At 41.5% G+C, this 26,253-nt stretch overlaps 1 protein-coding gene and 1 long non-coding RNA gene across 3 annotated transcripts in view; one reads left to right on the forward strand and one right to left on the reverse strand.

Annotated features, from left to right (window-relative positions):
* The window catches only part of CARD11 (caspase recruitment domain family member 11), a 148,296-nt gene that overhangs the window by 88,071 nt on the left and 33,972 nt on the right, over positions 1 to 26,253 (forward strand). The window contains exons 3-11 of one of the 2 annotated variants that reach the window (XM_069084770.1): positions 5,277 to 5,489; positions 7,543 to 7,680; positions 9,398 to 9,723; positions 10,967 to 11,146; positions 14,772 to 14,924; positions 15,697 to 15,822; positions 16,411 to 16,608; positions 20,045 to 20,221; positions 21,883 to 21,934. In XM_069084770.1, coding sequence (XP_068940871.1) covers positions 5,291 to 5,489; positions 7,543 to 7,680; positions 9,398 to 9,723; positions 10,967 to 11,146; positions 14,772 to 14,924; positions 15,697 to 15,822; positions 16,411 to 16,608; positions 20,045 to 20,221; positions 21,883 to 21,934 — 1,549 coding nt within the window. In that variant the 5' untranslated portion in view covers positions 5,277 to 5,290. Of the gene's footprint in view, positions 1 to 5,262; positions 5,490 to 7,542; positions 7,681 to 9,397; positions 9,724 to 10,966; positions 11,147 to 14,771; positions 14,925 to 15,696; positions 15,823 to 16,410; positions 16,609 to 20,044; positions 20,222 to 21,882; positions 21,935 to 26,253 lie in introns of those variants that run through there. The other variant, XM_069084771.1, reaches the window with a different exon arrangement.
* The window catches only part of LOC138158665 (uncharacterized), a 65,061-nt gene that overhangs the window by 37,311 nt on the left and 1,497 nt on the right, over positions 1 to 26,253 (reverse strand). Inside the window, exon 2 of the long non-coding RNA XR_011167698.1 lies at positions 5,405 to 5,624. This is a non-coding gene — a long non-coding RNA (uncharacterized lncRNA). The remainder of the gene's footprint in view (positions 1 to 5,404; positions 5,625 to 26,253) is intronic.

Here is a 26,253-nt window from a genome sequence, read left to right on the forward strand (position 1 = left end):
TGGCCTGTAACCAGCTCATATTTTTCTTGGAAGCTTTTGGTTCAGGAGTTCTGACTTCACTGTCTTCCTCCTGTTCCATGCTTTGCTCCTTTTTGTCCCCAAAATAGGAGTCTGATGTTGGAGTCTTCTGTCTGTTTTGTTTCCTTTGCCTGGTCATATCACCCCTCAGTCACTTGACCCCTGGGCTTTTTGCCACAGTAGGACTCTGCCACCAGACAGAGGAGCTTTTGTCCCAAACACTGGGGTTTTCTCAGCTGCCAGAGGTATTAGATGGGTACCCTCCCTGAGGCCTCCACACGCTCTGGCAGGCTGGACACACACCCCAAGACCTCCACCCTAGACTGCAATCCAGACCAAGCAGGTTAAAGCAAGAGCAATTACCCCCTCAGACTGGTGCTTGGTCCCCCTACACTCTGCAGGCCAGGAGCTGAAGCTGCCACGTGGCTGTGCATCTCATCGGCTTCTCGCCCCAGGGGCAAAAGCCACACACTCCCGCTTACTGGGTCCCAAAGTCCAGACTGCACTGACCTCTCACTTTGTCCTCCGCATCTGTGTGTTGATAAATCTGGAAACGGCCACAGCTGCTGCTGATCTGGAGTCCCTCTGGCCGGCTGCTGGTCAGGCCTGCCCTGGGGCTAAAACCTTGGTGTGGGGCTGGGCTGAGCTCCCAGAGCACTGCTGGCTGATTCCTACCACCCTGCTGGGCTGTCCTCAGTGGGAGGTTAGCTTCTCTGTGTTGTTTTGTGGATTCTGCAGCTCCAACGTTTGTTTAGAGTCCCCTTTTTATATGGATTGGGGAAGGTGGAAGCCGGAGCAGCTGGGAGGTCCTGCTTCTACTCCGCCATCTTGACTCCGCCCCCAGTGGAAAGCATTTTAAAGTGCCCTGGCCCAGGATCTGGAAACTGGGCAATGGCAAGTTCAGGGACAGGGTTGGAGCTAAGTGGTAAGCGAGGCAATGTCCTACAGTAGAAAGAGCTTTAGACAAGAGAGGACCCTAAATTCTGGCTCCAGAACTGTTGATATGTGACCTTGAGAAGGCATTTGCTATTTACTAAGTGGCCTCTGTTTCCTTGGTTGTAAAAGAGAATGACTCTGCTAGATGATCCCTAAAATTCTCTTTACAAATTCTGTGATTCCATGAATATTAACCATATCATAGACTCTGGGATGCTGACTGTGATCCTTAACATCTCTGAATCTCAGTTTCTTCATCTGAGAAATGGAAAGAATAATAGGAAGGTTGTTCCAAAGGTCAAGTGGAATTATGTATTATTTAAAGTGCTTTGCAAACCTTAAAGCACAATATGAATCCCTAAGGGAAATATATATAATGTGTGTATGTAAATCATTATATGAATAAATAATATTACCATCATTATCAATTATCATCATCCTAAATTGATTCTTGGAAAGTTCAGTAATGACTTTCCCATAAAAGCAATAGCAACTTCTTCATGAGCAATCATTCCTGGTGATTAATGTGATGGGTGAGAACCTCAGTCATTACATGTTTCTGCAATAAATTCTGTGAATTCCAAGCTTTCTTCTTAATAATAATTCATCTTTAAATAGCAATTTGGGGTTTACGAAGAAATTTCCTCACAACAATCCTGTGAGGTAGGAAGTAGCTTTCTCATCCCCACTTTATAGATGGGGAAACTGATACCCAGAGAGGTGAAGTGATCCCAGAACCATTGACCGTCTGGGTGAAATTCAAGGAAGAAGTGTGGAACAGTGGAAAAAATGCCTGCTCTGAAGAAAGAGGCCCTGGGTTCAAGTCTGGCTTTTGATGTTCGTTACCTGTATGGCCTTGGGCAGCCCCTTCCCTAACCTTGTTTTCATCATTTCTTAAATGGGGTTTGGACTAGCTAGATGGCCTCTTCAGTCTGTTTCAACTTGAGATCTGTGACTCAAATCCTGACTCCAAGGGCAGCCCTTGATGGACTCACTGTCACATCCTTGTCTTTACATCTGTTTCCACCTCTGCCCTCTTTCCTGTTAAGTACAAACAGAGCCCTGAGAAAAAAATTCTGGCTGGATAAGAAACCATCCTACATGCAAAGAAGTAACAGGTCTGTGAAGCCATTCTTGTATTATTTCCTCACCCAAGGGCAGCTGGTGCTGGTAATTCACATTCCAGAGATCAACTTTCAGAGCTGACACCTCTCAGATGAGCTGTGGACAGGTAGCCTTTCTGCACAAATTGTTTTCCGACAGAGAGGCCTCCTTGTGACTGAGATGAAGCAGTAGGTTCATCCCGAGTGACAGGGAGACCTGAGTCAGATTCAGTTAAGGTTACAGTGAAATGGGGAGGGGGAAGTACCTTTCAAGATGTGTCTTGCGTTTTCGTTGTTTTTGTTAAGATCTGCTTAGCCAGAAAGTCCTTTTAAAATGACAGACAAATGACATAGGTATCTACTCTCTTGGTTTTCAAGTTGCATCAATCTCTCTGCCAGTCCAGATTATAACAGATGTGCCTTTTAGCTTACAGAGGTTGCACTGAGCTGGCATTCTTGCGCTGGCATTCTGATGCCACTTCCAGTCTGTGTACATTGACACAAATATGAATAGTGTCTTATGATGAGTGGGGCCCTCAGTATATACACAAGTTCAAAAAACAACAACAATTTAACAAGTATTTATTTCATGTCTGTTATATGCCTAGCATTGTGCTAAGTCTTGTCATTCAGTTCAATGCAACATATATATGTATGTGTGTGTGTGTGTCACATGCCTACTATGTTCCAGGAAATGCACTAGATGCTAGGGATTTCTTAAAATCTAGACCTGTGGTCTCACTGGGAAAGGAAACTCCTTCTTCCAAAATTTTGCAAATTATAACATTAAAAATTGCCTGCAAAACTGCCAGCCTGAACTCAGTCATTACATGTTTCTGCAATAAATTCTGTGAATTCCAAGCTTTCTTCTTAATAATAATTCATCTTTAAATAGCAATTTGTAATTGAGAAATGTTCAACAAACTGAATAAAAATACAATTCAAAATAGATAATGCTAATTTGTAGTTTTCTAAGTTAATATGAGGCAGCAGGGATCCATTTCTATTTGAGTTTGACACCACTGGCCTAAGGGGATTTTTCCAGGGTCACACAGCTAACATGTAAAATAATAGCTAGTATTTAGAAAAAGCTTTAAAGTTTTGTAAAACCCTTCACATATGTTATCTCACTATATCCTTATGTCATATTTACTTATCCTTAGGTCATATTTACTCATCTGTAAGATTAGGGAATCAAGGCTGAGAGAGGGTGAGTATTTATCAGAAGTGGGACACAAACCCAAGACTTCCCAACTCCAAGGCTCTGTCTGCTATGCCTTTCACATAATACAGATAAAAAGACCCAGAAGTGAGTAGTCCCTGTCAATAAAAAGCTTTCATTCTACTGGTGAGTAAAAACAGAAGTTGAAGAAAAGTATAGACCTAAATAGAGGGATATGGCAAAGGAATCCATGGAAAAGGGTCATTTTTCTGAAGGAGATAGTACAGTACATGGAAACAGCTCCACTGGAGTCAGAGGACAGGGGCTCAAATTCCACCATGGCCACCTCCTACTTGTGTGACCTTGGACAAGTCACTTAATTTCTTTGAGTCTCAGTTTCCTCATCTATAAAAACTGAGGGGATTGGACTAAATGGTCAATGAGGCCCCTTCTGGTTCTAAATCTTGCAACCTCCTTTCTTCCTACTTCAACCTTCCTTTTCTCCTTGGATACTGAAAATTCCCAGAGTTCACATTGGTCTTGTTTAAGAGTCAAAACTAACATTGATTCATGCCCAAGTTGGTCAAAGTGCTTTGGAAAGAAGCAACTTTAATACTCCCTCCCCTCCCTCTTCCCCAATCCCTCTTTCACCAAGCACACCCAAAAGGAGAACTTTACATTTGAAAAATACAAGCCTACATTGCAATTGAAGGTCACTGTGAATAACTTAACTTATCTAGAGCCCATCCATTGGTCAAAGCTGCTTTGTATTAGTCAACTGTTTCCTAAGTTGTCTTGAGATTCTTAAGGGCAAAGACCATGTTTGTTGTTTCTAACATAGTACTTATTTGTACATATTAAATAAATATATGTGTGTACATACATGTACGTGTGTATACATGTTGGTGCATGTGTATGTGTACATGCATGTATATGTGTGTGATGTGTATTGTGTATGTATGTTTATATGGTTATTCTTCAGTCATTTCCAACTTTTTGTGACCCAATTTGGGGTTTTCTTGGCAGAGATACTGGAATGGTTTGCCATTTCCTTCTTTAGCTCATTTAACAGATAAGGAAACTGAGACCAACAGGGTTAAATGACTTACCCAGGATCATACAGCTAGTAAGTATTTGAAGTCAGATTTGAACTCACAAAGATCCTCCTGACTTCAGACCTGGAACTCTATCCACTGTGTCACATAGTTATGTGTGTGTATGTATATGCATATGTATGTGTGGAAATATATATGTACATATCTCCATATGCATATGTGTATGTATGTGGGCATGCATATATGTGTATATGCATTGTGTGAACATATAGGTATGTACACATATGTATATGTGTGTATAGGTATTCAGTAAATCTTCCTCTAATTGAGTTTTCTCAGGATGTAGGTCCATTAAAAATAAAGTTTTTAAAACTATCTTTTTTATATGAAAGTGATGAAATTTATTTACTGCCAGTAGGCTACTTTGAATGGTCCCAGTGCCTGAATATTTGATATTTATATAGAGAGTCCCAAAAGCCTTGGTATATCTTAAAGCTTTAATAGCTTTCAAATGAACTAAGACTTTTAGGAGACCCCGTATAGTGCTTCAGAATTTACAAAGTGCTTTACATATGTTATCTCCTTTGAGCCTCATAACCGGCTTGTGACGTAGACACTTCAACTATTACTCCTATTTTACAAGAGAGGAAACTGAGGCTCAGAGAGGTAAGATACCCAAAGACACATAGCTGGTAAGTGTGAGAGGTAGAATTCAAATTCAGATCTTCCTGGTTTCTAGTCTAGTACATTATCTGTGATTCCAGGGAGCCTCTGACTGAACTATAAGCATCCTGAGAGGGGTTGGAATACAGCTTGCATCTAGGCAGCAGTGTTCTCTGTGTAATGGTAACTGGATTGGACCTGTGACCTCAGGCTTCAATGGCACTATATTTAATTTGCTTAGCTACTGGTCCAGTCAGACCCACACCAATTAGATGGGTGTTCTCCATGTATTTTGATTATAATTATTGGTGCTTTTGTGTCCGTGTGTTTGTGTGAAAGGAGGAGAGCCAGAGATGGGTGATTACATGGAGACGCTAAAGGATGAAGAAGATGCCCTTTGGGAAAATGTGGAATGTAACCGCCATATGCTAAGCAGATATATCAACCCAGCCAAGCTGACTCCTTACCTCCGCCAGTGTAAGGTCATTGATGAACAGGATGAAGATGAAGTGCTCAGCGCTCCCATGTTGCCTTCTAAGATCAACCGATCAGGTAATCTCTTTCCCAGACATCACAGGGATTGGGGAGGGAAAGTCCGGTTACATTAGATGATAGCTGCAGCTGTAAATTGGCTTTGCCAAAGTAAGGTAAGGGTATGCCAGGCATCCTCCAGTGTGGTTCTTGTATCTAAGGATGGAAAGCCATAGGAAAATTGGGAGTAAGAGAATCTGCTAGAGGATGGAGTAACGATTATGGAACATGAAGGGAAGGGAAACTTAAGTATGAAATGTTAAGGATGTGCTAACAGTTAACATCTATGAGAGATAAAATTTGGGAACTATTTAGAGATAATTTTATTTAGTTTATAGAGCACCTGATGCACTCCTTCTCACTTGTGGGCCTTCCAAAAAACCTACCTTAGTCATGACAACTAGAAAGCCTCTCCCTTATAAGGATGAAGAAATAGATATCTTCTACAGCCAAAATTATTAGTCACCATACTCAGTAGAAGGAAACCAAATAGAAGCCAGTCAGAATGTTCCAGACAAAAATTGTCTATTCTTTTGACTTTTTGTGTTTATTGCTAATTTGAAGTCCTTTGTCCCATGCAACTACCTAATTTAGGATTAGAAAATCTGTTATTACTCCTATTTAACAACTTCTAGTATTCTGTATTCTTTCCTGCCCACCCCACCTCCCTAAAAAAACAAACCCTAACCTCCCAAAATACAGACGTTATTTATAAATTGAGATTATGTAATCCAGCTTCCTCTGAAGATCCTCATTGACTGGCATGCAAATGATGTTGAGCAAAAAAAAGACCAATCTAAGAAGCAAAGTTATCACATTCTACTCTATTAGTCCACAGTCCTGCCTTTATTATGTAGATAGGTCTGCAGAAAGAAAAAGGCCCTCTTTTTGTGCGATATTCTGACTGGCACAAAACCTCCCTGTCTCCCTTCATTTAAATTTTTCTTGGAAAAGCTAACCAGCATGATAGTCACACAAAATATATGCATGCGTGCATGCTTATCTCCCATACACATACCCTTCATCCAATGCACTCATCATTTTTCCTACCCTGTCCCAGAGAATCAGAAGCTATACCGTGGAAATCTTGATCAATGGGACTCTTTGGTCCCAACCTCCTTCATCTGGTATCTGCAGTCCATTGGGAAGTCACACTGGCCATGTTGCTTTCTAGACATCCAAGTCCATTTACTTTGCTTCTCTTGAGTAACCTTTGAGGCCAATTCTCTGGAGTTTGTGGTAAAACTCAGAGATAGTAAAATTGCCAGCACAGTTTTCTTGTGTGAAGAGGGAGCTAGTTGGTTGGGTGAAGCACTTCGAGCCAGGGACATCCAAGTTCAGACATTTCCTAGCTATGTGATTCCAGACAAGTCATGTGACCTCTTTCTGACTCAGTTTCTTCATCTGCAACATGAGGGTAATAATAGGACCTACCTCACAGGGTTATTGTGAAGATCAAAAGAAAGAATATATGTAAGTATATTGTAACCTTTCAAGCACTATGTTAATGTTAGCTCTTAGTAAGAGTCAAGGGTATTGAAGCCAGATCAAGGTGGACCAAGGTTGTTTGGCATTCAGATATCTGCATAGCTTAGCCCTTTCTCCCCTACCTTTCCAGTTTTCTTACGCTTTAGTTTCTGCCAGTTACACCAGCCTTCTTAAACAAGACCCTGCCTCTCTCAGCTCTGGGCATCTTCTCTGACTGTCCCCCCTGCCTGGAATGCTCTCCCTCCTCATCTCCACCCCTGGCATCCCTGGTTCCCTTCAATTCTAAGCTTAAATCTCATCTTCTACAGGAAGCATTTCCCAACCCCTCTTATTTTTAGTGCCTTCCCTCCCTCTATTGTTTCCTAATTTTCCTATATATAGTTTGTACATATTTGTTTGCTTGTTATCTCCCCCGCTAGACTGTGAGCTCCTAGAGGGCAGGAACTGTTTTTTTGCCTCTTTTTGCCTTCCTGTATCTTAACATAGTCCCTGGCATATAGTAGGCACTTAATAAAACTTTAATGACTGACTAACTATGGAATGTGATCTCATTCTTCTGTCTCTTCTCATCATGTGTTTGTCTCAGGCCGATTATTGGACATTCTTCATACCAAAGGAGAAAGAGGATATGTGGTCTTCCTGGAGAGCCTGGAATTTTATTATCCAGAACTCTATAAGCTGGTGACAGGGAAGGAGCCCACCCGAAGGTTTTCTACCATTGTTGGTGAGTGGCATTCCGGCTCGGTGGGTGGGGGTGAGAATGCACATGTGTATAGAGGAGTGACAATTCCAGTGTACTGAATCTGTTTGCAAGGCCCTGAGTCTGTGACAGACTAACAGAGGGAATGATGGAATATGTAGAATTGTGACGAGGCACCCCAAGCCCTGCTAGCCACTAATTTGTAATTATTAGTAGATATCAAGTGCGGAAAGGAGAAAGAAACTAGGAAATAAAAACAAAAGCATAATGAAGTAGGACGTTCATGGAGCATTAATTGGTTACAAGGTGTCTGCACCAGCAGCATGGCACAGTGGAAAGAATGCTAGCTTGTCATCAAGAGACATAAAACTAATTATCTACGTGACCTTGGATAAATCACTTACCTCTATGAGTCTCATTTTTCTCATTTGGAAAATTAGGAGGTAATATTATGTGACTTCTAAGATCCCTCCTAACTCCAAAATTTTAAGATTCTTTAATCTAGAGAATAGAATGGGAGTTTCATCATCTAAGACCTGAAAATCACGCCCTCAGCATGAAGGTCAAACCCTGTAGTGATGGTGATTCACCTCTCTCTACCCCATAACCCAGAGAGAGAGAGAGAGAGAGAGAGAGAGAGGCGGATGAAATATGAAATGACCAAGGAAACAGGTTCAAACTTCCAGGCATATTGATTTCTTAAGCAATGCATGCCAATTGCCTAACAAACTGGGACCAGACCTCCTCAGCTTAAAGCTGGACCCCAAATACAAGGGAAGACAGATTTTTATACATTAAAAACAATTAATCAAATAAGACTGAGTAATTAAAAGAAAACAATCAACCAGCATACAAAATTAGGTAATATGATTTCTAAATAAAGGAAAGATTAGGGACTTTCCAAGTGGGAGGGGAAGAATAAACAGACTCAGTTCCCTGAAATCAGAATAAGAGGTATCCTGCTCCACCCCAAGTGTCTGTATTCAAAAGAACACAGAAATAATCATTGACCAATATGAGACCAGTTTTCAGATAAGACATATGAGTTGCTGAGGTATATAATTGTGAGAAAACTCCTTGTCTCAATCTTTGCATTTGACCAGGTTTCTGGTCAGCATAACCTAGGTCCTGAATTAAGGGTCTCCAAGCAGCAGATACAAGTAAGTGGTCCAGCTTTCCAGCCATGCAGGGCTAGATTCAAACAATGTAATAGCAATTCCCATAATTAAATAAAGTTTTCTCACAGGACAGAAATTGAACTAGGTCCATAATTCAACAGAAAGGGAACTGAGCTAGCTCCAGAATTGAGTCACGAGATAGAGTCAGTGTGGTTCAGTTGCTGTTTTCATCCCTTCAATAGATAGACAGACAGCTAGAGAGAGAGAGAGAGACAGACAGAGAGAGAGAGAGAGACAGAGACAGAGACAGAGAGAGAGAGACAGAGAGAGAGAGACAGAGAGACAGAGACAGAGACAGAGAGACAGAGACAGAGAGAGACAGAGACAGAGACAGAGACAGAGAGACAGAGAGAGAGAGAGACAGAGAGAGAGACAGAGAGAGAGAGAGACAGAGAGAGAGACAGTGACAGAGACAGAGAGAGACAGAGACAGAGAGACAGAGAGAAAGCAAGAGGAAGAGAAAGAGGGAAAGAGAGAAAGAGAGAGAATTCTCTGCTGTCTCCCATGTTCCATTCTCCCCTGGGCCTTAGAAAGTGACATGGAGTCTTTTCCCTTTTCTCCAGTGGAAGAAGGCCATGAAGGCCTTACTCACTTCCTGATGAATGAAGTTATCAAGCTGCAGCAGCAAATGAAGGCTAAGGACGTCCAGCGCTGTGAGCTCTTGGCCAAGTCCCGCCAATTGGAAGACGAAAAGAAGCAGCTGACTCTGACCCGGGTAGAGCTAATGACTTTCCAAGAGAGGTACCACAAGATGAAGGAGGAGAGAGACAACTACAATGATGAGCTGATCAAGGTGAAGGACGACAATTACAACTTGGCGATGCGCTATGCCCAACTAAGTGAGGAGAAGAACATGGCTGTGATGCGGAGTCGGGACCTCCAGCTGGAGGTGAGATCCACCTGGGGCTGGGTTTAAGTTAAGAGCACAGAGACAATGGCAGGATACAGCTGCCACTTTTATATCCCACTTGATTAGCTAAGGAAACTTTATTATGGGAGACAGTTTGGTTGAATGGGAAGAGGCTGTCATTAGATTCAAGGGACTTGAGTTCAAATCCAATTCTACTGCTTACTTTCTCTGTGATCTTGCACAAGTCATTTCCCCTCTGGGTCTGAGTTTTCTCACCTCTAAATGAGATTAGATGACCCTTAACATTCCTTCCAGCTCTAAATCCATCTTTCTGTGGACTCAGATGTCTGCATCGGGGCTTGTGGTCAATACAGCCCCGTGCAGGTATACGCTACCAAGGAGGGGTTTATATTTTGTGGTTCCATAGAAAGAACACTAGCTGGAGTCTAAGGTAGACTGGGTTCAAATGCCACCTCTTCCACTTGCTACCTGTATAACCTTAGATAAATTACTTCACCTTCATAGGCCTTAGTTTCCTCATCTGAAAAAGCAAAGAATTAGACTGGACGACTCCTAAAGTTTCTTCCAGCTCTAGGTCTTGTGATTTTATGACCTATAACCCTGTGGCCTCATGAATGGGGAATGAAAAGGGACTAGAAACTTTTTATTTGAATGAAAAGGAAGGGTTTCATTCTGATCCTGGAAAAGCATTCTAGGAAACTGCCACATGAACTATCCAGAGACCATACTAGGCTTCTCCTGTGCCTAGTTATTTTTAGGTTTACCTCCCCTATTAGAGTGGGAGCTCCCCAAAGGCAGGGACCGTTTTCACTTTTCTTTCTTTTTTTTTAATCACTAGCCCTTAGTACAATACCAGCCTCACAGTAAACATTTAGTAAATGCTTGTTGGCTGACTTCCTGACTGTATTTTCCTTGGGGGCAGGTTGACAGAAGAGAGGCTAGAGTAGAATTCTTCAGTTATATGAATTGTGTGTTATAAAGAGACTTCCAGAAAGCATTGCTGTCCTTTCTCAGTGTGTATTGGTCAAGAAAGCGCCAGCTGCCAAGGCAATTTGGACCTGCTTGACTGGAAAGGATGAACGCACAAGCTTACTCGTTAAGATGACTCTCATTCTCATAGAGAGAACGAAGGGGTCTGTGTAAGAAGAACCATATTAACACAGGTAGTTAGTGCATGAGGGTTTGTATGTGAGCATTTTGTGTATCACTCATGGTTTCTTGGCTATTTCCTTTTCTCCCTGGCTTCTTGGGGGTGTCCCAGATTGATCAACTGAAGCACCGGTTAAACAAGATGGAGGAAGAATGTAAGCTAGAGAGGAATCAATCGCTCAAACTTAAGAATGACATAGAGAATCGGCCTAAGAAGGAGCAGGTTCTGGAACTGGAGAGGGAGAATGAGATGCTGAAGACAAAAATCCAGGAGTTACAATCAATTATTCAGGTGAGTGCCCTTAGTGGTAATCTTCCAAGGAAAACCAGTACAAGATAATATAGAAAGCACATTAGGGAAATAAACTTGTCCTTCAGGGTTTGAACAAGGTCAGTTTTTATATGCATGTGGGTATGTATGCATGCTTTTATGTATTATGAGTATATCCGTGCAAACATACAAACACACATATGTGTATGTGTATACTTACATGTATGATTATATACAATGAATATGTGCATATATAGGATGTTCTAAAAGTCTTGTGCCGTTTGAAGCTGTTAAAGCTTAATATGAATATATTAATAGCTATGTAGATTAATAGACAGTAGGTTTGTTTATTATATCCACATTTAGTCCTCAGCATTGGTTGCTCCAAACCAATTTTCAGAAAAAGAGGTTAATTCTGTAGCCTACAGAATGATCGGCTGAATTTCAAGTGCCATGAATATCCTTGTGAGTCCTTTGAAAGATGACAGAGAATGGTTTTTGTTTAGTAAAAACAAATCATGCCAAACTAACCTTATTTCCTTTTTTGATATAAGAGATCTGAAAACTACTGCATTTTCTTTTTTGGAGGGGGGAGGGCAGGGCAGTTGGGGTTAAGTGACTTTCCCAAGGTCACACAGCTAGTAAGTGTTAAGTGTCTGAGGCCGGATTTGAACTTAGGTCCTCCTGACTCCAGGGCCGGTGATCTACTCACTGCTCTACCTAGCCGCCCCCAAATACTGCATTTTCACAAAACATTTGACCACATATTTCATTATGACTTCAAGGACAAAATGGGGGAATGAAAGCTATATGATGCATATGGTTGAATAGGGATTGAGTTTGGGACTATGACTCTCTCGGCAAAACTCGCTCTACCACTTCCTGGTGAATTTATAGCCATAGAGTGTTACCTTTCACACCAAGGTGACTTGCCCAGCCAATTATCACACAGCCAATATGTGCTAAAGCAGCTTGTGAACCCAAATCTTCCTGGTTTTGAAGATCACTCTGTTACTACTACCACTCACTGCCTCTCTCGGTTAAATAACCATGCCCAAAAAAGTTTTGCTTATTGCATCAATGTCAACCCAAGGGGAAGTTTCTAATGCTTTGCCATTAGGCTCTTTCCTTAGGCTAGCCCATTCAACGTTTTAATAACTTGGGCTAAGACACAGAAGGTATCACATTTGTAGATTACCCAAAGCTGAGAGGAATAGTCAGTGTCTCCAACAAAAGCATCTGGATTCAAAATCATCTTGAATAGGCTCGAGGCTTGCTAGGCTAGGTCCAAACTAACAGTAGACTGGAAGTTTCTTGATGGTAGACACTTTCATCTTTCTCCAGCATCCAGTCCAGTGATTTGAACATAATAGGTACTTAATAAGTGTTAGTTGATATGAATTAGATTTTAGGATGAAATTTAATAAAGGATAAATGGAGCCTTAATTTTGGCTCCCAAAATTGCTGCAAAATACAGAAGTTGACAGGGAGGAGGAGAGACAGATTACTTAGTTTAGTTGTAATTTATTTCAAAAAGACTTAAGGGTCTCAATATGAGTCGCTAGTATGATATGACTATATTAGGCTGAATCAAGAGATTCGTAGTGCCCAGAATACAGCATGGTGCAGTGGAAAGACCTGCTTTGGAGTCGGGAGGACCCAGATTCAAATCTTGCCTCTGATACACAGTATCTATTTGATCATCTATGGCTTTCTAGGTGGCACAGTGGATAGAGTGCTGGGCTTGGAATCAGGAAGACTCATCTTCCTGAGTTCAAATCCAGCCTCAGACACTTACTAGTGAGTTGACTCTGGGCAAGTGACTTAATCCTGTTTGCCTCAGTTTCCTCACCTGTAAAATGAGCTGGAGAAGGAAATACTCCAGTATCTTTACCAAAAACCAAAAAACCCCAAATAGGGTCACAACTGAACAAGAAAGACTATAAGTTACAAATGAGATCCTGATTTGCATTGGTGGACAGTTTCCACACTGAGAGTTCCCTACATGGTTGAAATCACAAGCTCTACATGCATACACACACACATACTCTCTGTTCAGAAAAAATACAAGCAATAATCCTATTGTATTCCATACTGGTCAGACCTCATTTGAAATATTATTCAATCAGTCAACAAACATTTATTAGGGGCTTTACAATGTGCCAAGCACTGTTAAACACTGTAGATACGCAGAAAGGGCGAACACTATCCCTCCCTCAAGGAGTTCTTAATGGGGGAGACAACATGTAAGTAACTAGATACATAAAGAATAAATTCAGAGTAAATGGAAGGTAATCTGATAGGGGACAGTACCAGTACCTAGGAGGACCAGAAAAGGCCTCCTATAGAAAGTGGGATTTAAGCTGAGTCTTGAAGGAAGCCAGGGGAACTATTATGTTCGATTACATAACTCATTTTAAGAGAGGCATTAACAAATCATACTGTGTTCTTAAAAAGGTAACTAAGGGGGCACTAGGTGGTGCAGTACCCTGGCCCTGGACGCACAAGGACTTGAGTTCAGATCCAGCCTCAAACACTTAGTAGCTGTGTGACCCTGGGCAAGTCACTTAACCCCAACTGCATCCCCCGCAAAAGGCAACTATAATGATGAAGGTAATCAAAACCGTATGAGGGATGTGTAGTACTCATATTGAGATACTGGAATAGTAGGTGGCATGTGGAAGAAGAATTAGTTTAATTCTATAGAGCTCCAGAGGGCAGACCCAGGACTAATAGTTGGTAGATTTCAACTGAAAATGAGAAGTATACAATATTGAAATGGGCTCTTCTTTTAAGTAGGGGACTTTCCATCCTTGGAAGTTGTTAAACAAAGGCTATATCAAGGATTCTTAACCTGGGGCTTGAGATTTTTTTTTAACATCTTCATAACTGTATTTCAATATAATTGTTTTCCTTTGTATTTTAAGTATTTAAAATCATTATTCTGAGAAGGGGTCCAGATTGCTAAGGGTACCCTCTAGCACAAAGCTGTTGAAGAACTCCTAGGCTTAATGATCACTTGTCATAGTTATCATTGAGAGGATTCATATTTCAGTTAGGGGTTGGGCAAGATGCCATTGAGCTCAAGATTCTATGGTTCTGTGATATCCTTGGTGGGGTGCATGAGTTATAAACTAAGTAAATTCATCCTCCCAAACCATCCATAACAGAAGTGGGGGAAACGTGTTTTGTCTTGCTCCCTCCTCCGTTCTTTCTTCCAAGATTGCCCAGCCAATGTTTTAATTTTTTTCCTCCTGGCAGAAGATGAATGCTGGGTTAAAACAGGGCAGATTAATTGATATTTCAGATGTAAAGTCTGGAAGGCAGATCGCTTTTTCATTGTTGTTGCCTACAGAATGTTTCAAGTAGCTGCAACTGCTTCTGTCAGCTCTTGATAAGAGCCTGTGCAGAACAATGGGAGTCAAGATATTCCTGAGAAGAGGTGGGTTTTATTTGCCTTTCCAGGTGATAAACTTCTTAAGTGATAAGCTTCTTAGAGATCCCAAGAGACTTCTCCTCCTTCCTCACTTTCCCTATTACAAACCAGGCTGTCTTTAAGCCTGTCATTTGCTCTCTTTCTCACTTCCTTCCTGTTCCATTTCACTTACCCCACCAACAGCTTTAAAGCCTTCTTTCTTCTTTCCAGGCTGGAAAACGCAGCCTGCCAGACTCAGACAAGGCTATTTTGGATATCCTGGAACATGACCGGAAAGAGGCTCTGGAAGATAGACAGGAGCTGGTCAACAAAATTTATAACCTGCAGGAGGAGATGCGTCAGGCTGAGGAGCTAAGAGACAAGGTGGGAACTGGGAACCAGCTAGGGAAGGGCCCAGAGTCATGCCCTTCCATGGGGCTTCATTGTAGTTCAGCAAATGGGGGCTGGCCATTCCCCTGGTGGAATACAATTTCATGTAATGTCTCCATACCTTGTTGGATATTTATTTGGTACCTGGGTCTGTCCCATTTGCCTGAGATGAGGATAGTTCCCTCAATCCTGTTTTCTTAGCTAAAGAGGACAGACTATTGTGGTGCCATTTTGGATTCAGAGGGCCTTGGTTAAATTCCCAGCAACTATCTTTGGCTTTAACCAAATCACTTAATTTCTTTTGGCTTCAGTTTCCTCCTTTGCAAGATGAATGGTAAAATAGATGTCCTCTAAGGTTCCTTCTAGATCTTAATTTGTAATTCTTTGATCTGGTGACATTTCATTCTCGAAGAAGAACAGTGACATCACAAGGTTGATAACTTGTCCTGAATTAGATTTAAGAAAGGCAGAGATGACATGTGTAGTATGTGTTGTTACTTTCTGACATACAGTAGGACCTGAACTATACTTTAATCACTCTGGGCCTCAGTTTCCTCATCTTTAAAATGAGGGAGTTCAACCAGATGTCCTGTAACATCCCTTCCAGATCCAAATCTCTAAATCTCTGAATAACAACATCCTGTTTGCACCAATTGAGCCAAATGCAGTGGACTCTACCACTCTTAGAGGAACTAGGAAACTCTTGTCAGGTATGACCTATTGATTATTTGATGAGTTTATTGATTTCCTCATGTCCTTCTCATAGTACTTAGAAGAGAAAGAAGATCTGGAATTGAAGTGTTCAACCCTGGGGAAAGACTGTGATATGTACAAACACCGTATGAACACCGTGATGATCCAGCTGGAGGAAGTGGAGAAAGAACGTGACCAGGTACCAGAAGCAGCAACGTTTCTGGAGAGACGTGGGTGGCTGACAACTCAGAGTTCCATTTCCATCAGGGGTTGGATGTACTGACCTCAGAATTATGTGTAATGGGACCAAAGGAGTCATCACCCTCATTACGTAGACCATTTGTTCCCATCATGGCATTTGGTCAGTGCAGTGTTACTAAGTGGTAATAAGTGGTAGATAATTGTAACTCTCTGTCACTTCTTTCTTTACCTAAATTATATTTTTCTTACTCAGGAGACTTTCTGAATTGACTGCCACCTGGATTTTTCAATATATTGGGTTAAGGTGCTGACAGTTCAGATTTAAGGATGGGAAAAACTAAGGGGAAAGATGAAGTTTTTAAGTTAGTAGAGAAGAGAGAGGTGCAGTTACATCTAAGATGAGCAAAGAATGATGGTGAAGGGCATCTGGACAGCCCCAACACCAGCTATAGTCATGGTTTCCAGATAGAAGAATGTCCTCATAGAAGAGGTCCTCCTAAGGTCAGGGAATATTTGGGATTGGGGATTTTATTTGGTTTGAACCATGTGACTGACCCAGGTAGCCACATTTCCTTTTCTTTGGTAGGCATTCCACTCTCGTGATGAAGCACAGACACAGTATTCCCAATGTTTGATTGAAAAGGACAAATACAGAAAGCAGATCCGAGAGCTGGAGGAGAAAAATGATGAATTGAGGATTGAGATGGTCCGGAAGGAAGCCTGTATCGTGAACCTAGAGAGCAAACTCCGGCGCCTTTCCAAAGACATCACCGGCCTTGACCAGGTAGGATGAAGCCCTTGATTCCCCCAGTCTCCTGTCTGGGAAGCCACAACAGTGCCTTAATGGGAGGCAATTAGCAACTGGTTAGAAGAGATAGGCAGCATGGTATGGAAAATCTAGGTCTAGAAGACTGAGATTTGAATCCTGACTTAAATACTTACTTAGATGTGTGACCTTGGTGAGTTACTTAGTTTCTGTTTCTTATTCTATAAAATAACGATAATAATACTTGCCCTGCATACCTCACAGGTATTTTTTTTTGCTTTGCAAACCTTAAAATGCTTAATAACAATATTAATGACTAATATAAAAGTCATTATTGAAACTGATCTATCATTCTCTGACAGTGGTCCTCAAACTTTGGGTCTCAACACTTAAAAATGATCAAGGATCACCCAAAGAGTTTATTCCTTAGTTTATTTGTTTTTTTTTTTTGAAAATAGTTTTGACATGAACAAATTCAAATGAATTCTTGAACCCCCTGGAAGGGTCTTTGGGATTCCCAGGGGTCCTGGGACCACATTTTAATTACCATTGCTCTAAGACTTGCCTTTCATATAGTTAAAGACAGAGGTTCAACTGTTCTCCATACTAAACAATTTTGTGTTTAATCTCATCTACAAAATGGGGGGATAGAACTAGATGATCCCCGCCAGATCCTCTTCAGCTCTAACACTATGATCCTGTAATCTTAAGTTCTCTTGGTATAGCAATAGAATAGAACAGCAATAGAAGAACAATTGGTAAAGTCATTAATTAGGATCCTGTTTACACTTCCCTCATCAAGACCAATTATTGCTTAATAATTTCACTGAAGCCATTAGTGCCTGGGTAAATGATAATATGTCTATTTCCAGGGGGTGGTCTCAATTTGATAGTTTATTTCACAGCAAGGACCCAGCCTTTCAGCATCCAATATCTATAAGAAAGGCAGAACCATCTTACTTTAGGGAACAAGTGATTGCCTTTCTTAAGACCAGTATAAACAAAACCCTGATTCATTAATTTGCTAATTTTTCTTCCCTGCAGGGTTAGCTGTTTGGTCCTTTGCTGTTAACATACACAAAAGGACAACTATATTCTCTAAACCTTTAATCATCTTGGCTCTCTTCTGAAGCTTTTCCAAGATTTCCATGTCCCTCGTTCGCTGGGGAGCCCAAAACTAAGTACCAGACATAGTAAAAATCTGACCTACCACTGACTATCACAGGAAGGCCTTTTGAGCCTCACACTCTAATTAGTTCACTCAGTCTTCTGCTTGCCACTTTTAAAATAGTGTGCTGTTCTTATCATCATTGGGCAGCTAGCTAGGTAACACAGTGAATGGAGCACCAAGCTTGGAATCAGGGAGACCTGAGTTCAAATCCAGCCTCAGACATTTGCTGTGTGACCCTGGGCAAGTCACTTACCTTCTATACATATACACAACGAAGCCCTGATAAATTCAAATAATGAATTCTATAAGGTGGTCCCATGTATCCAAATTTATACTCCTCAAAGTTATAATGTGCAAAATAGGGTGATTGACCTCACAGCACATATAGATATATAGATTATATCTCAATCTGTGTATACATACACAGAGTATCCCAAAAGTCTTGGTCCCAATTAGTGTAAATAATGAATCCATTAAGAGGTCACATGTATTCAAATCTGAACTCTTTAAAGTTATTATGTATAAAATAGGGCAATTGACCTAGCTGCATATATAGATATGCAAATTATATCTAAATCTATGTATATACATAGAGTATCCCAAAAGTCTTAGGTCCCAATTAGTGCAAATAATGAATCCCATGAAGTAATCACATTTTCAAATGTTCACTCTTTGAATTATGTAAAATATGGTAATTGGTTCTAGCCCAATAGAAATATGTAGGACAGATTCAAGAGAGAGGTTCAACTCTTTTCCATACTAAATAAGTTGGCAACGTCATAGGATTCATTATTCTTACTAATCGGGACCTAGGTCTGAGAAAGAAAGAAAGAAAGAAAGAAAGAAAGAAAGAAAGAAAGAAAGAAAGAAAGAAAGAAAGAAAGAAAGAAAGAAAGAAAGAAAGAAAGAAAGAAAGAAAGAAAGAAAGAAAGAAAGAGAGAAAGAGAGAAAGAGAGAAAGAGAGAAAGAGAGAAAGAGAGAAAGAGAGAAAGAGAGAAAGACAGACATGTATGTACATTTATACAGGATACCCAAAAGTTTTGGTGCCATTTTATAAGCTTATTAAATCTCAGAAAATTATTAATTACATTTTTCAATTTTCAGTCTTAGAAAATTGTATGGAGAACTGAGAAGTTAAGTGACTGGCCCTTGGTCATGCAGTCAGTGTGTGTCAGAGATGGGACTATGTGTCAGGTCTTACTGACTCAAAGGTCGTCTTGCTCTACACTAAGCCCAACTTCCTCTGTGGATAGAAGACACTTAATAAATGTTTGATTGAATTGAATGGATGGCAGAGGGGCACAATGGACAGCTCTAGATTTAAACTCAGAGAAACTTGGTTCAAATCCCAACTCAGCCACTTCACTAGCTGTGTGACTTTGGGCAGCTCCCTTAACCTCTCTGATCCTGTTTCCTCATCTGTAAAATGAAGCAGGTTAGAGTAGATGGCCTCAAAGGTCTCTTCCAGTTCTAAATCTATAATCCTATCAATTGTGCAAAAGAATAGTGAAAAATTATTTGCAGAAGTAGGCAGAAAACAGATTATAAAGACAGAGAAGTGTGGCAATGATAGGGAGTAGGGAGCCACTGAAGATTTGTGAGCAGGAGTGTTACATATGTCACATGCAAAGTAGTATTTTAAGATGATCAGTCTTTCCTCAGTGTCCAGGATGATTGAGGGGGCTAGAAGGAAGAGAGATTGGGAAATGAGAAACCAATTATCAGGCTGTTATAATAGTCTAGATATGAAGCACAGCAGACCTTAGATGGGCCTTGAGGTTTACACAAGTGGTGAGGGCCTGTGCTATGATGGTGATGCAGGAATGAAAATTTTCAGGCAAATGAGAAAGATGTGGTGAAGGAAGGCTCAGTTGAAATTGATGGTAGATTGGATGTGAAGAGGGGAGAGGAAAGAGTGAAAGATAGCCCCAAACTGTAATAACAACAACAACCATTATAATAATGGCCACAACAATGGCAATAACATTTCTGTAGCCATAGCCCCTGCCAGGTGCTAGGCACAGTGCTAAGCAAGCACTATACAAATATTCCCTCATTTGGTCCTCGAAATGAGCCTGTGAGGTAGGTGCTATTATATTGCCCCCCCTTTTATAGATGAGGAAACTGAGACAAACAGAGGTTAAGGGACTTGCCCAGTCACATGCCTAGGAAGTGTTTGAGACTGGCTGTTAGTACCAGTCGTGATATGCCACCCATGTCTCCCACTGGTGACCTGTTTCTTGGGTGCCTTTACCTACCCTAAATTTATATCTCTGTTTCCAGAGTCTTCCCAGGAATCTGCCGGTAACTATTATCTCTCAGACATTTGGAGATTCTAGCTCTAAAGCCAACGGTCAGGAGGCAGATGATTCATCAACTTCTGAGGATTCACCAGAGGACAGCAAGTATTTCCTGCCCTATCACCCCCCAAAGCGGAGAATGAACTTGAAGGGCATCCAGGTATTTCTTTATGGGAAAGCCATAGGGGCACCAATGTTCTAAACTACTTGTTTTTCCTGATTGAATGAAAGGGAAGGAATCAGAGGTAGCTAATGTCATCCCTAGGGATGTAAACATTGCCCTTGAAGAGTCTTCTTTTGGGGATTGGGGGAGGGGGGAAGGTGAGGTAGAGACAGGGATTCAACATTTGCAATGTGGCTGGTCTCAATTCAGCTTTATGAATGGAAGTCCAAAACCTACCAGCTTGCTTGTATGCTTGTAAGTTTGCTTCTATCAATCTGTCTTACTTCCTGATTGTAGGATAATAACAAAATAAAATGTTTCCACTCACCAAAGATCAATGCTTATTTACCCCAGGCGAATTGTTAATTAGAAAGTTGGCTTTGGGGGCTCCACTGGCTATTGACACAGTCACATGAGCTTTAGGGGAGCAAGTTGGCAGAGGGAAGGGAACTGAGACTGCCCTTTATTATGTTTCTGAAGTACTTAGTATCAATCAATAAGCCAGCACTTATTGATGAGGCAATATGATATTATTATCCTCATTGGAATTGTTTCCTTTTGTATCTACAGAATTTCATTCTTGACAATTTCCCATCCCTCCTGGACTGAGCATCCCTATAGAATTTCATTCCATAGAATCCTACCTGTCCATCTCTGAACCTTTTGAAATCTGCTTTTCCCAACTCCAGAGCACATACCCAGAGTCCCTCTCTTTCTCTGTCAGAAATTCTAGGAGGCAGGGATCACATTCCTGCCCCTCCTAGGTTCCCATCATTTCTATGTGATAATTAATTCCTCCCTATTAGTGAGAATTGGATACAGTGCCACTGGCAGAAATAAGGAGATCAGGTGTAAGGATCCCGACTGGGGGTGAGGTTATGCCCAGCTTTCTGCTTTGGTCCAGGACAGAATAAAAAATAAAGTGAAATCAAGAGACTTTCAGTCACATTCACATTGCCCTACTCCCAGTCTAGTGCTTCTTGATTGAATGACTGACTGTCTCATGATCAGCTGACATGATGTGCATGGTCGAGAAGAAGAAAATCTGTGCCAGGGCACTAAAATATGTAATCCTCACCCCATTTTTACTGGGCCATCTGGGTACAGCCTCCTGGCTTGTGTGCAGCCAGAGGTCATCTCCTAGAGAGGCCTGAGTGCTTAATTCTCTCCCACATCTTAGAACATTCCTCCTCTTCCCCCAACCCAGTATTTCCCTGTGCCACATACCCAGCTCTACTCTTCTCACCCTCTGTTTGGAGAATCTGAATCCTGCCTGTCCCCACCCCACCTCCCTGGGATCCTGTAGCAGCTGCAGCCCAGCGCCATATTGTGCTTCCATCCTCTATGTGAGGGATGGGGTGGGGTGGGGTGGGGATCAGTCAGTCTTGTTTGTATTAGCAGCTGCCTAATCTGAGTCCCGGGGGGAACCTACTCTAGTGCAGAACTTGAGTATCCTGGCGGGCTCCATGAAGGGACTCTCTTTCTTCTGCCTCTGTCAGATGGGGGTAGCCCAGACTGCTTTTTGACAAAGGACAGAATGGCAACGTTGACTTTTTTCTTTCTTTCTTTCTTTTCCAGTGACTGTGACATGTGTCTAGAATGCTGTTTGATTCTTATCCCGTCCTTTTTTTTCTTTCCCACCCTCCCTTCTCTTTCAGCTGCAAAGAGCTAAATCCCCCGTCAGCATGAAGCGGGCATCAGATTTTCAAGGTTAGTGAGAAAACCCAGATCCCTCTTGACTGTCTGTCAATCTGTCTCTTGCAGTCCATCTGTTTCTCCGGATGCAGTAATCAATCCGGCAGGGTAAGCCCAGGACAAGGCTTGAAAGCCCCCTTGTTGGGAGAGGGGAGCAGGTTTCAGACGATAATTAATGATAATTGTCATCTGAAGTGGGCAGGAGTCCTGACTGATCAAACCTAACATCTGTGGTTCGAGCTATACTCCTCCTCTGCCTCCTGGTAGGTCTATCTGGGACCCTTAACTACTCCTGCTGAACTTTGCGTTTTTGCTAATGGGTTACTATTTGGAAGGATGCTTGACCTTCCCCCTAAAACTTGTCAACCAAGGAAAATCTCCAGGGATATGATACTCCAGTGAGTAGTGACTGGGGATATCTGTAAACACCTGGCTCTAAGACACAAAGAGCCCTCCTAACATTCCTCAGTTCTTTCATTATTGTAGCAACCGTGCCAGAGAGGGAAAGACTGGGTTACAGTAATTTACACTTTACCAATGAGGGTAACTGAGGCAAAGAAAGGTGGAGGGAGTGAAAAAGAAAGAGCTGGGAGAGGATCTAAGGAAAGCTGGCATCCCAACCCGGCTGTCATAGGATCACAAAAGAATGGGAGCATAAATTTAAACCTGGGAGAGACCTCAGAGGCCATCTAATCCAGTCCCTTCATTTTTTACAGATGGGGAAACTAAGGATCAGAAAAGATTAGTTGACTCATCTAAAGACACAGAAAGGTAGTGATAGAGGCAGAATTCGAATCCATATCTTCTGACCCTAGAGCCAATGTTCTTTCCTAGTCTTTTAATTAGACTGGATAACAACCACTCTTGGGGCAGGGATGTCTCAGGGTGACTCATGAAGCCCTTGATTCATTTTCTGCAACTGCCCAACCTCTTACCAGAAGCCAACATCTAAGCTATAGAGTTTAGATCCAGTCATTCTAGAATGAATTGAATGGCCACTAAGTGGCATAATGGATAGAGCCCCAAGCCTAGAGTCAGGAAGAGCCAAGTTCAAATCCACCCCAGACATTACTAGCTGTGAGACCCAGGGCAAGTCAGTTAACCCTGTTTGCTTCAGTTTCCTCATCTGTAAAATGAATTGGAGAAGGAAATGGCAAACCACTCCAGTGTCTCTGCCAAGAAAACCTTAAATAAGGTCACAAAAAGTCAGACACAACTGAACAACTGAACAGCAACATTCTAGAATTCACAGTTCTAGACTCCAGTTCTTCCTTGGAAATGTAAAGAGGATTCTGGTCAGAGCTGTCTGCCTGTCCCCCTTCCCTATACCCAGAGCACCCTCTCTTCAGTGATAATTTATAGGAAGATCAGGTAATGGTAATCTCTTAAATAGCTGGAGCCACGGTACACTGGAAGGAGTGCTGGATTTCAAGCCATAAGACCTGAGTTTAAATCCTGAACCTTGGGCTTTCCCTTTCTGGGGCTCTCCTTCCCCAAGTGTAAAGTGAAGGGTGGGACAAGATTGCCTCTGAAGTCCTGTTCAATTCTAAAGCTGGAATCCTGTAAGGCTGAATGCTTCCAGCCCTAGCTCTACCCTATCCCTTACTCTGTTCCTTGCTGTCACCCCACCCTCACCCCCCCCCCGTGGAACACTTTGGGGGTTGAAAGCAATGTCAAAGAATCCCAGGCTATACTCTCTTGCCTCCTAGACTTTTCATTGCCAGGGCCATCTTTACCCAAAGCTGGAATAAGTGGCTGCCTATGATGGGGCTAGGGGATATCAGAAAGCAGGAAACTCACACATACACACACAGTTTTCTGTCTCTCTTTGTGTCTGTCTGTGTGTGTGTGTGTGTGTCTCTCTCTGTGTGTCTCTATCTCTCTATCTTTCTCTGTCTCTCTCTCTCTGTTTCTGTCTCTGTCTCTCTTTCTCCCTCCCTCCCTCTCCTTTCCACCCAGTGTTATATACTTAAAATTTCTCTATCAGAGATTCACCTCTTTATGTTAAACAATTACCCTCCCTAGCCACATCTTTTCATATCATACAGCAACAATATAATAAAACAACAATGTAATAATAATGTTTTTAAAAAGAAACTTCTAAATCACTCTGAATCATCATTGTCATTGTTTCAGTCATTTCCAATTCTTTGTAACCCCATTTAGGGTTTTCTTGGCAGAGATATTGGAGCAGTTTGTCATTTCCTTCTCTACCTCAGTTTACAGATGAGGAAACAAGAGTGTTAAGTGACTTACCCAGGGTCACACACCTAGTAAGTGTCTGAGGCCAGATATGAACTCAGGAAGATGAGTCTTCCTCACTTCTGGACCAATATTCTAACCACTGTCCCATATAGCAATCTCAGGGAGGAATTGTATTAATTAACAAGTCCAATTCCATTTTACATAGGAAACTAACATTCAGAGACAGTAAAGAATTTGCTTAAGGTCACACAAACGTGGAGTCTGTGGGTAGTGGTGGTACATTGAGTGCCTACAAGATAGAGTAGGGTCACTGAGGAAAAGAGTAAGACATAGAAAGAGGAGGTGATATAATAGAAATAATAATAACAATATTTTACTATTTAATTATTCAGAGAACTAGTGTGGAATTGAAAATTTTTTAAGTTTTGTTAAACTTAGAAACATGAAATTAGTATTCCAAAGAGATCCTGAAATTTTATATCTGGGGAAGATAATGGTACTTTAGTCAAAATTGAGGGTGATTTAAAAATAAGAACCCATTTGACTTTTGAAAAAAAAGTGAAGGAAGTTGTTTTTTTTTTAACATCATATAATACTTAACAAAGTGTTTTCACATGACAACCTTAGCTACTTTAAAATTTTGTCCAGAGACTACTTATGGCTTTAGGTTTGATCCCCTCCACCTCCTCTCCTTTTACTGGGACAAGGTTGATTTGGCTTTCACTTTGAGAGAAAATACTGGAACATCCCTGCTGTTCAGAAAGTCTTCCTTTCTAAGTTGTTTTCCCCCATGATAGTCACTGAACAGCAGAGACTCCTAGCTAATGACCTCTATTTCCATCCATGGGGGCAGATGGAAATAAGAAAACCATGTTTTGGGGCAGCTATGTGGCACAGTGAAAAGAACGCCAGCCCTGGAGTCAGAAGGACCTGAGTTTAAATGTGACCTCAGACACTTGATCACACTTACTAGCTGTGTGACCTTGGGCAAGTCACTTAACCTCAATTGCCTTGCCTTCCCCCTTAAAAAAACAAAACTAAACTAAACAAAAAAATCATGTTTGAAGGATGTTTTTCCCTGATCTGTTATTGGTCCCCTGGACAGTGAGAAGAAAGTGAAAATGTTAAGGTGGAAAATGAATTTTATCCACCAATCCTAAGTCCCCAGGGTCATGAGGGGCTGAAATTTAGGAAAGTTCAGAGCCAAGTTTAATTCAGTTCAATAAGTGGTTATTAAGCTTCTACTACATGCAATGTTGTAGGCTGTGGGAGGGCTCTATGGTAGGTACTGGGCTAACGCAGGCCAAAATGAGACAGTCTTTCCTCAAGGAGCTTACATTCTACTGAGGCATACATGGTGCACTCAGATAAGTAAATACAAGGGGGTATAAATAAAAATAAAGTAATATGATCTTATGGAAGATGAATGTTGAAAACTATATATATATAATTGAAAAAAATAAAATTCTATTTCATAATATTATAGAGGAAGAGTTCACAGAGCTGGCCTGGCAGTCAGGTAGACCTGGGTTCCAGTCCCACTTCTGACATATACTGACAATGTGACCCTGGGCAGTCACTTAATATCTTAGTCTCGAAGCCAAAGCTGCAGAGAAGGTGCTGATCTGTATTAGTAGAAGAAGGTCCTCACTGGGGGCTCCCCACAAACAATAAAATCACAGATTTTGTTTTAAAATGGGGGGAAGGTGTAACGACTGGGATGAAAGACATTAGGGAAGGCTTTGTGTGTGTAGGATGTGGAATCTGAGCTGAGCTTTGGAGAAAGTTAGAGATCCCGAGAAATGGAGCTGAGGGAGGAATATGTTCCAGCCCTGAGAGGCAGCCTATAGTAAGGCATGAAGGTGGGCCATGGAATGTCATGTACAGGGAAGAGCAAGGGGCCAAGATGATTTGGAACACAGAGTGGTAAGGGGGAGTAATGGGAAATGAGTCTGGGAAGGTAGACTGAAGCCAGACTGTGAAGGATATTAAATGTCAGACAAGAGAGTTTGTATGGCCTCTAGTCAATAGGGAGCAATTAGTGCTTCTTGAGCAGGAGAGTTAAATGGTCAAATGAAAACATCTAGATACACTAATCTCTCTCCCTCTCTCTGTCTCTGTCTCTCTCT

This window comes from Petaurus breviceps, unplaced genomic scaffold (assembly GCF_028583685.1).
Source record: "Petaurus breviceps papuanus isolate PSGF00001 unplaced genomic scaffold, PetGlider_PUasm1.0 175, whole genome shotgun sequence".
Taxonomy (NCBI): Eukaryota; Metazoa; Chordata; class Mammalia; order Diprotodontia; family Petauridae; genus Petaurus; species Petaurus breviceps.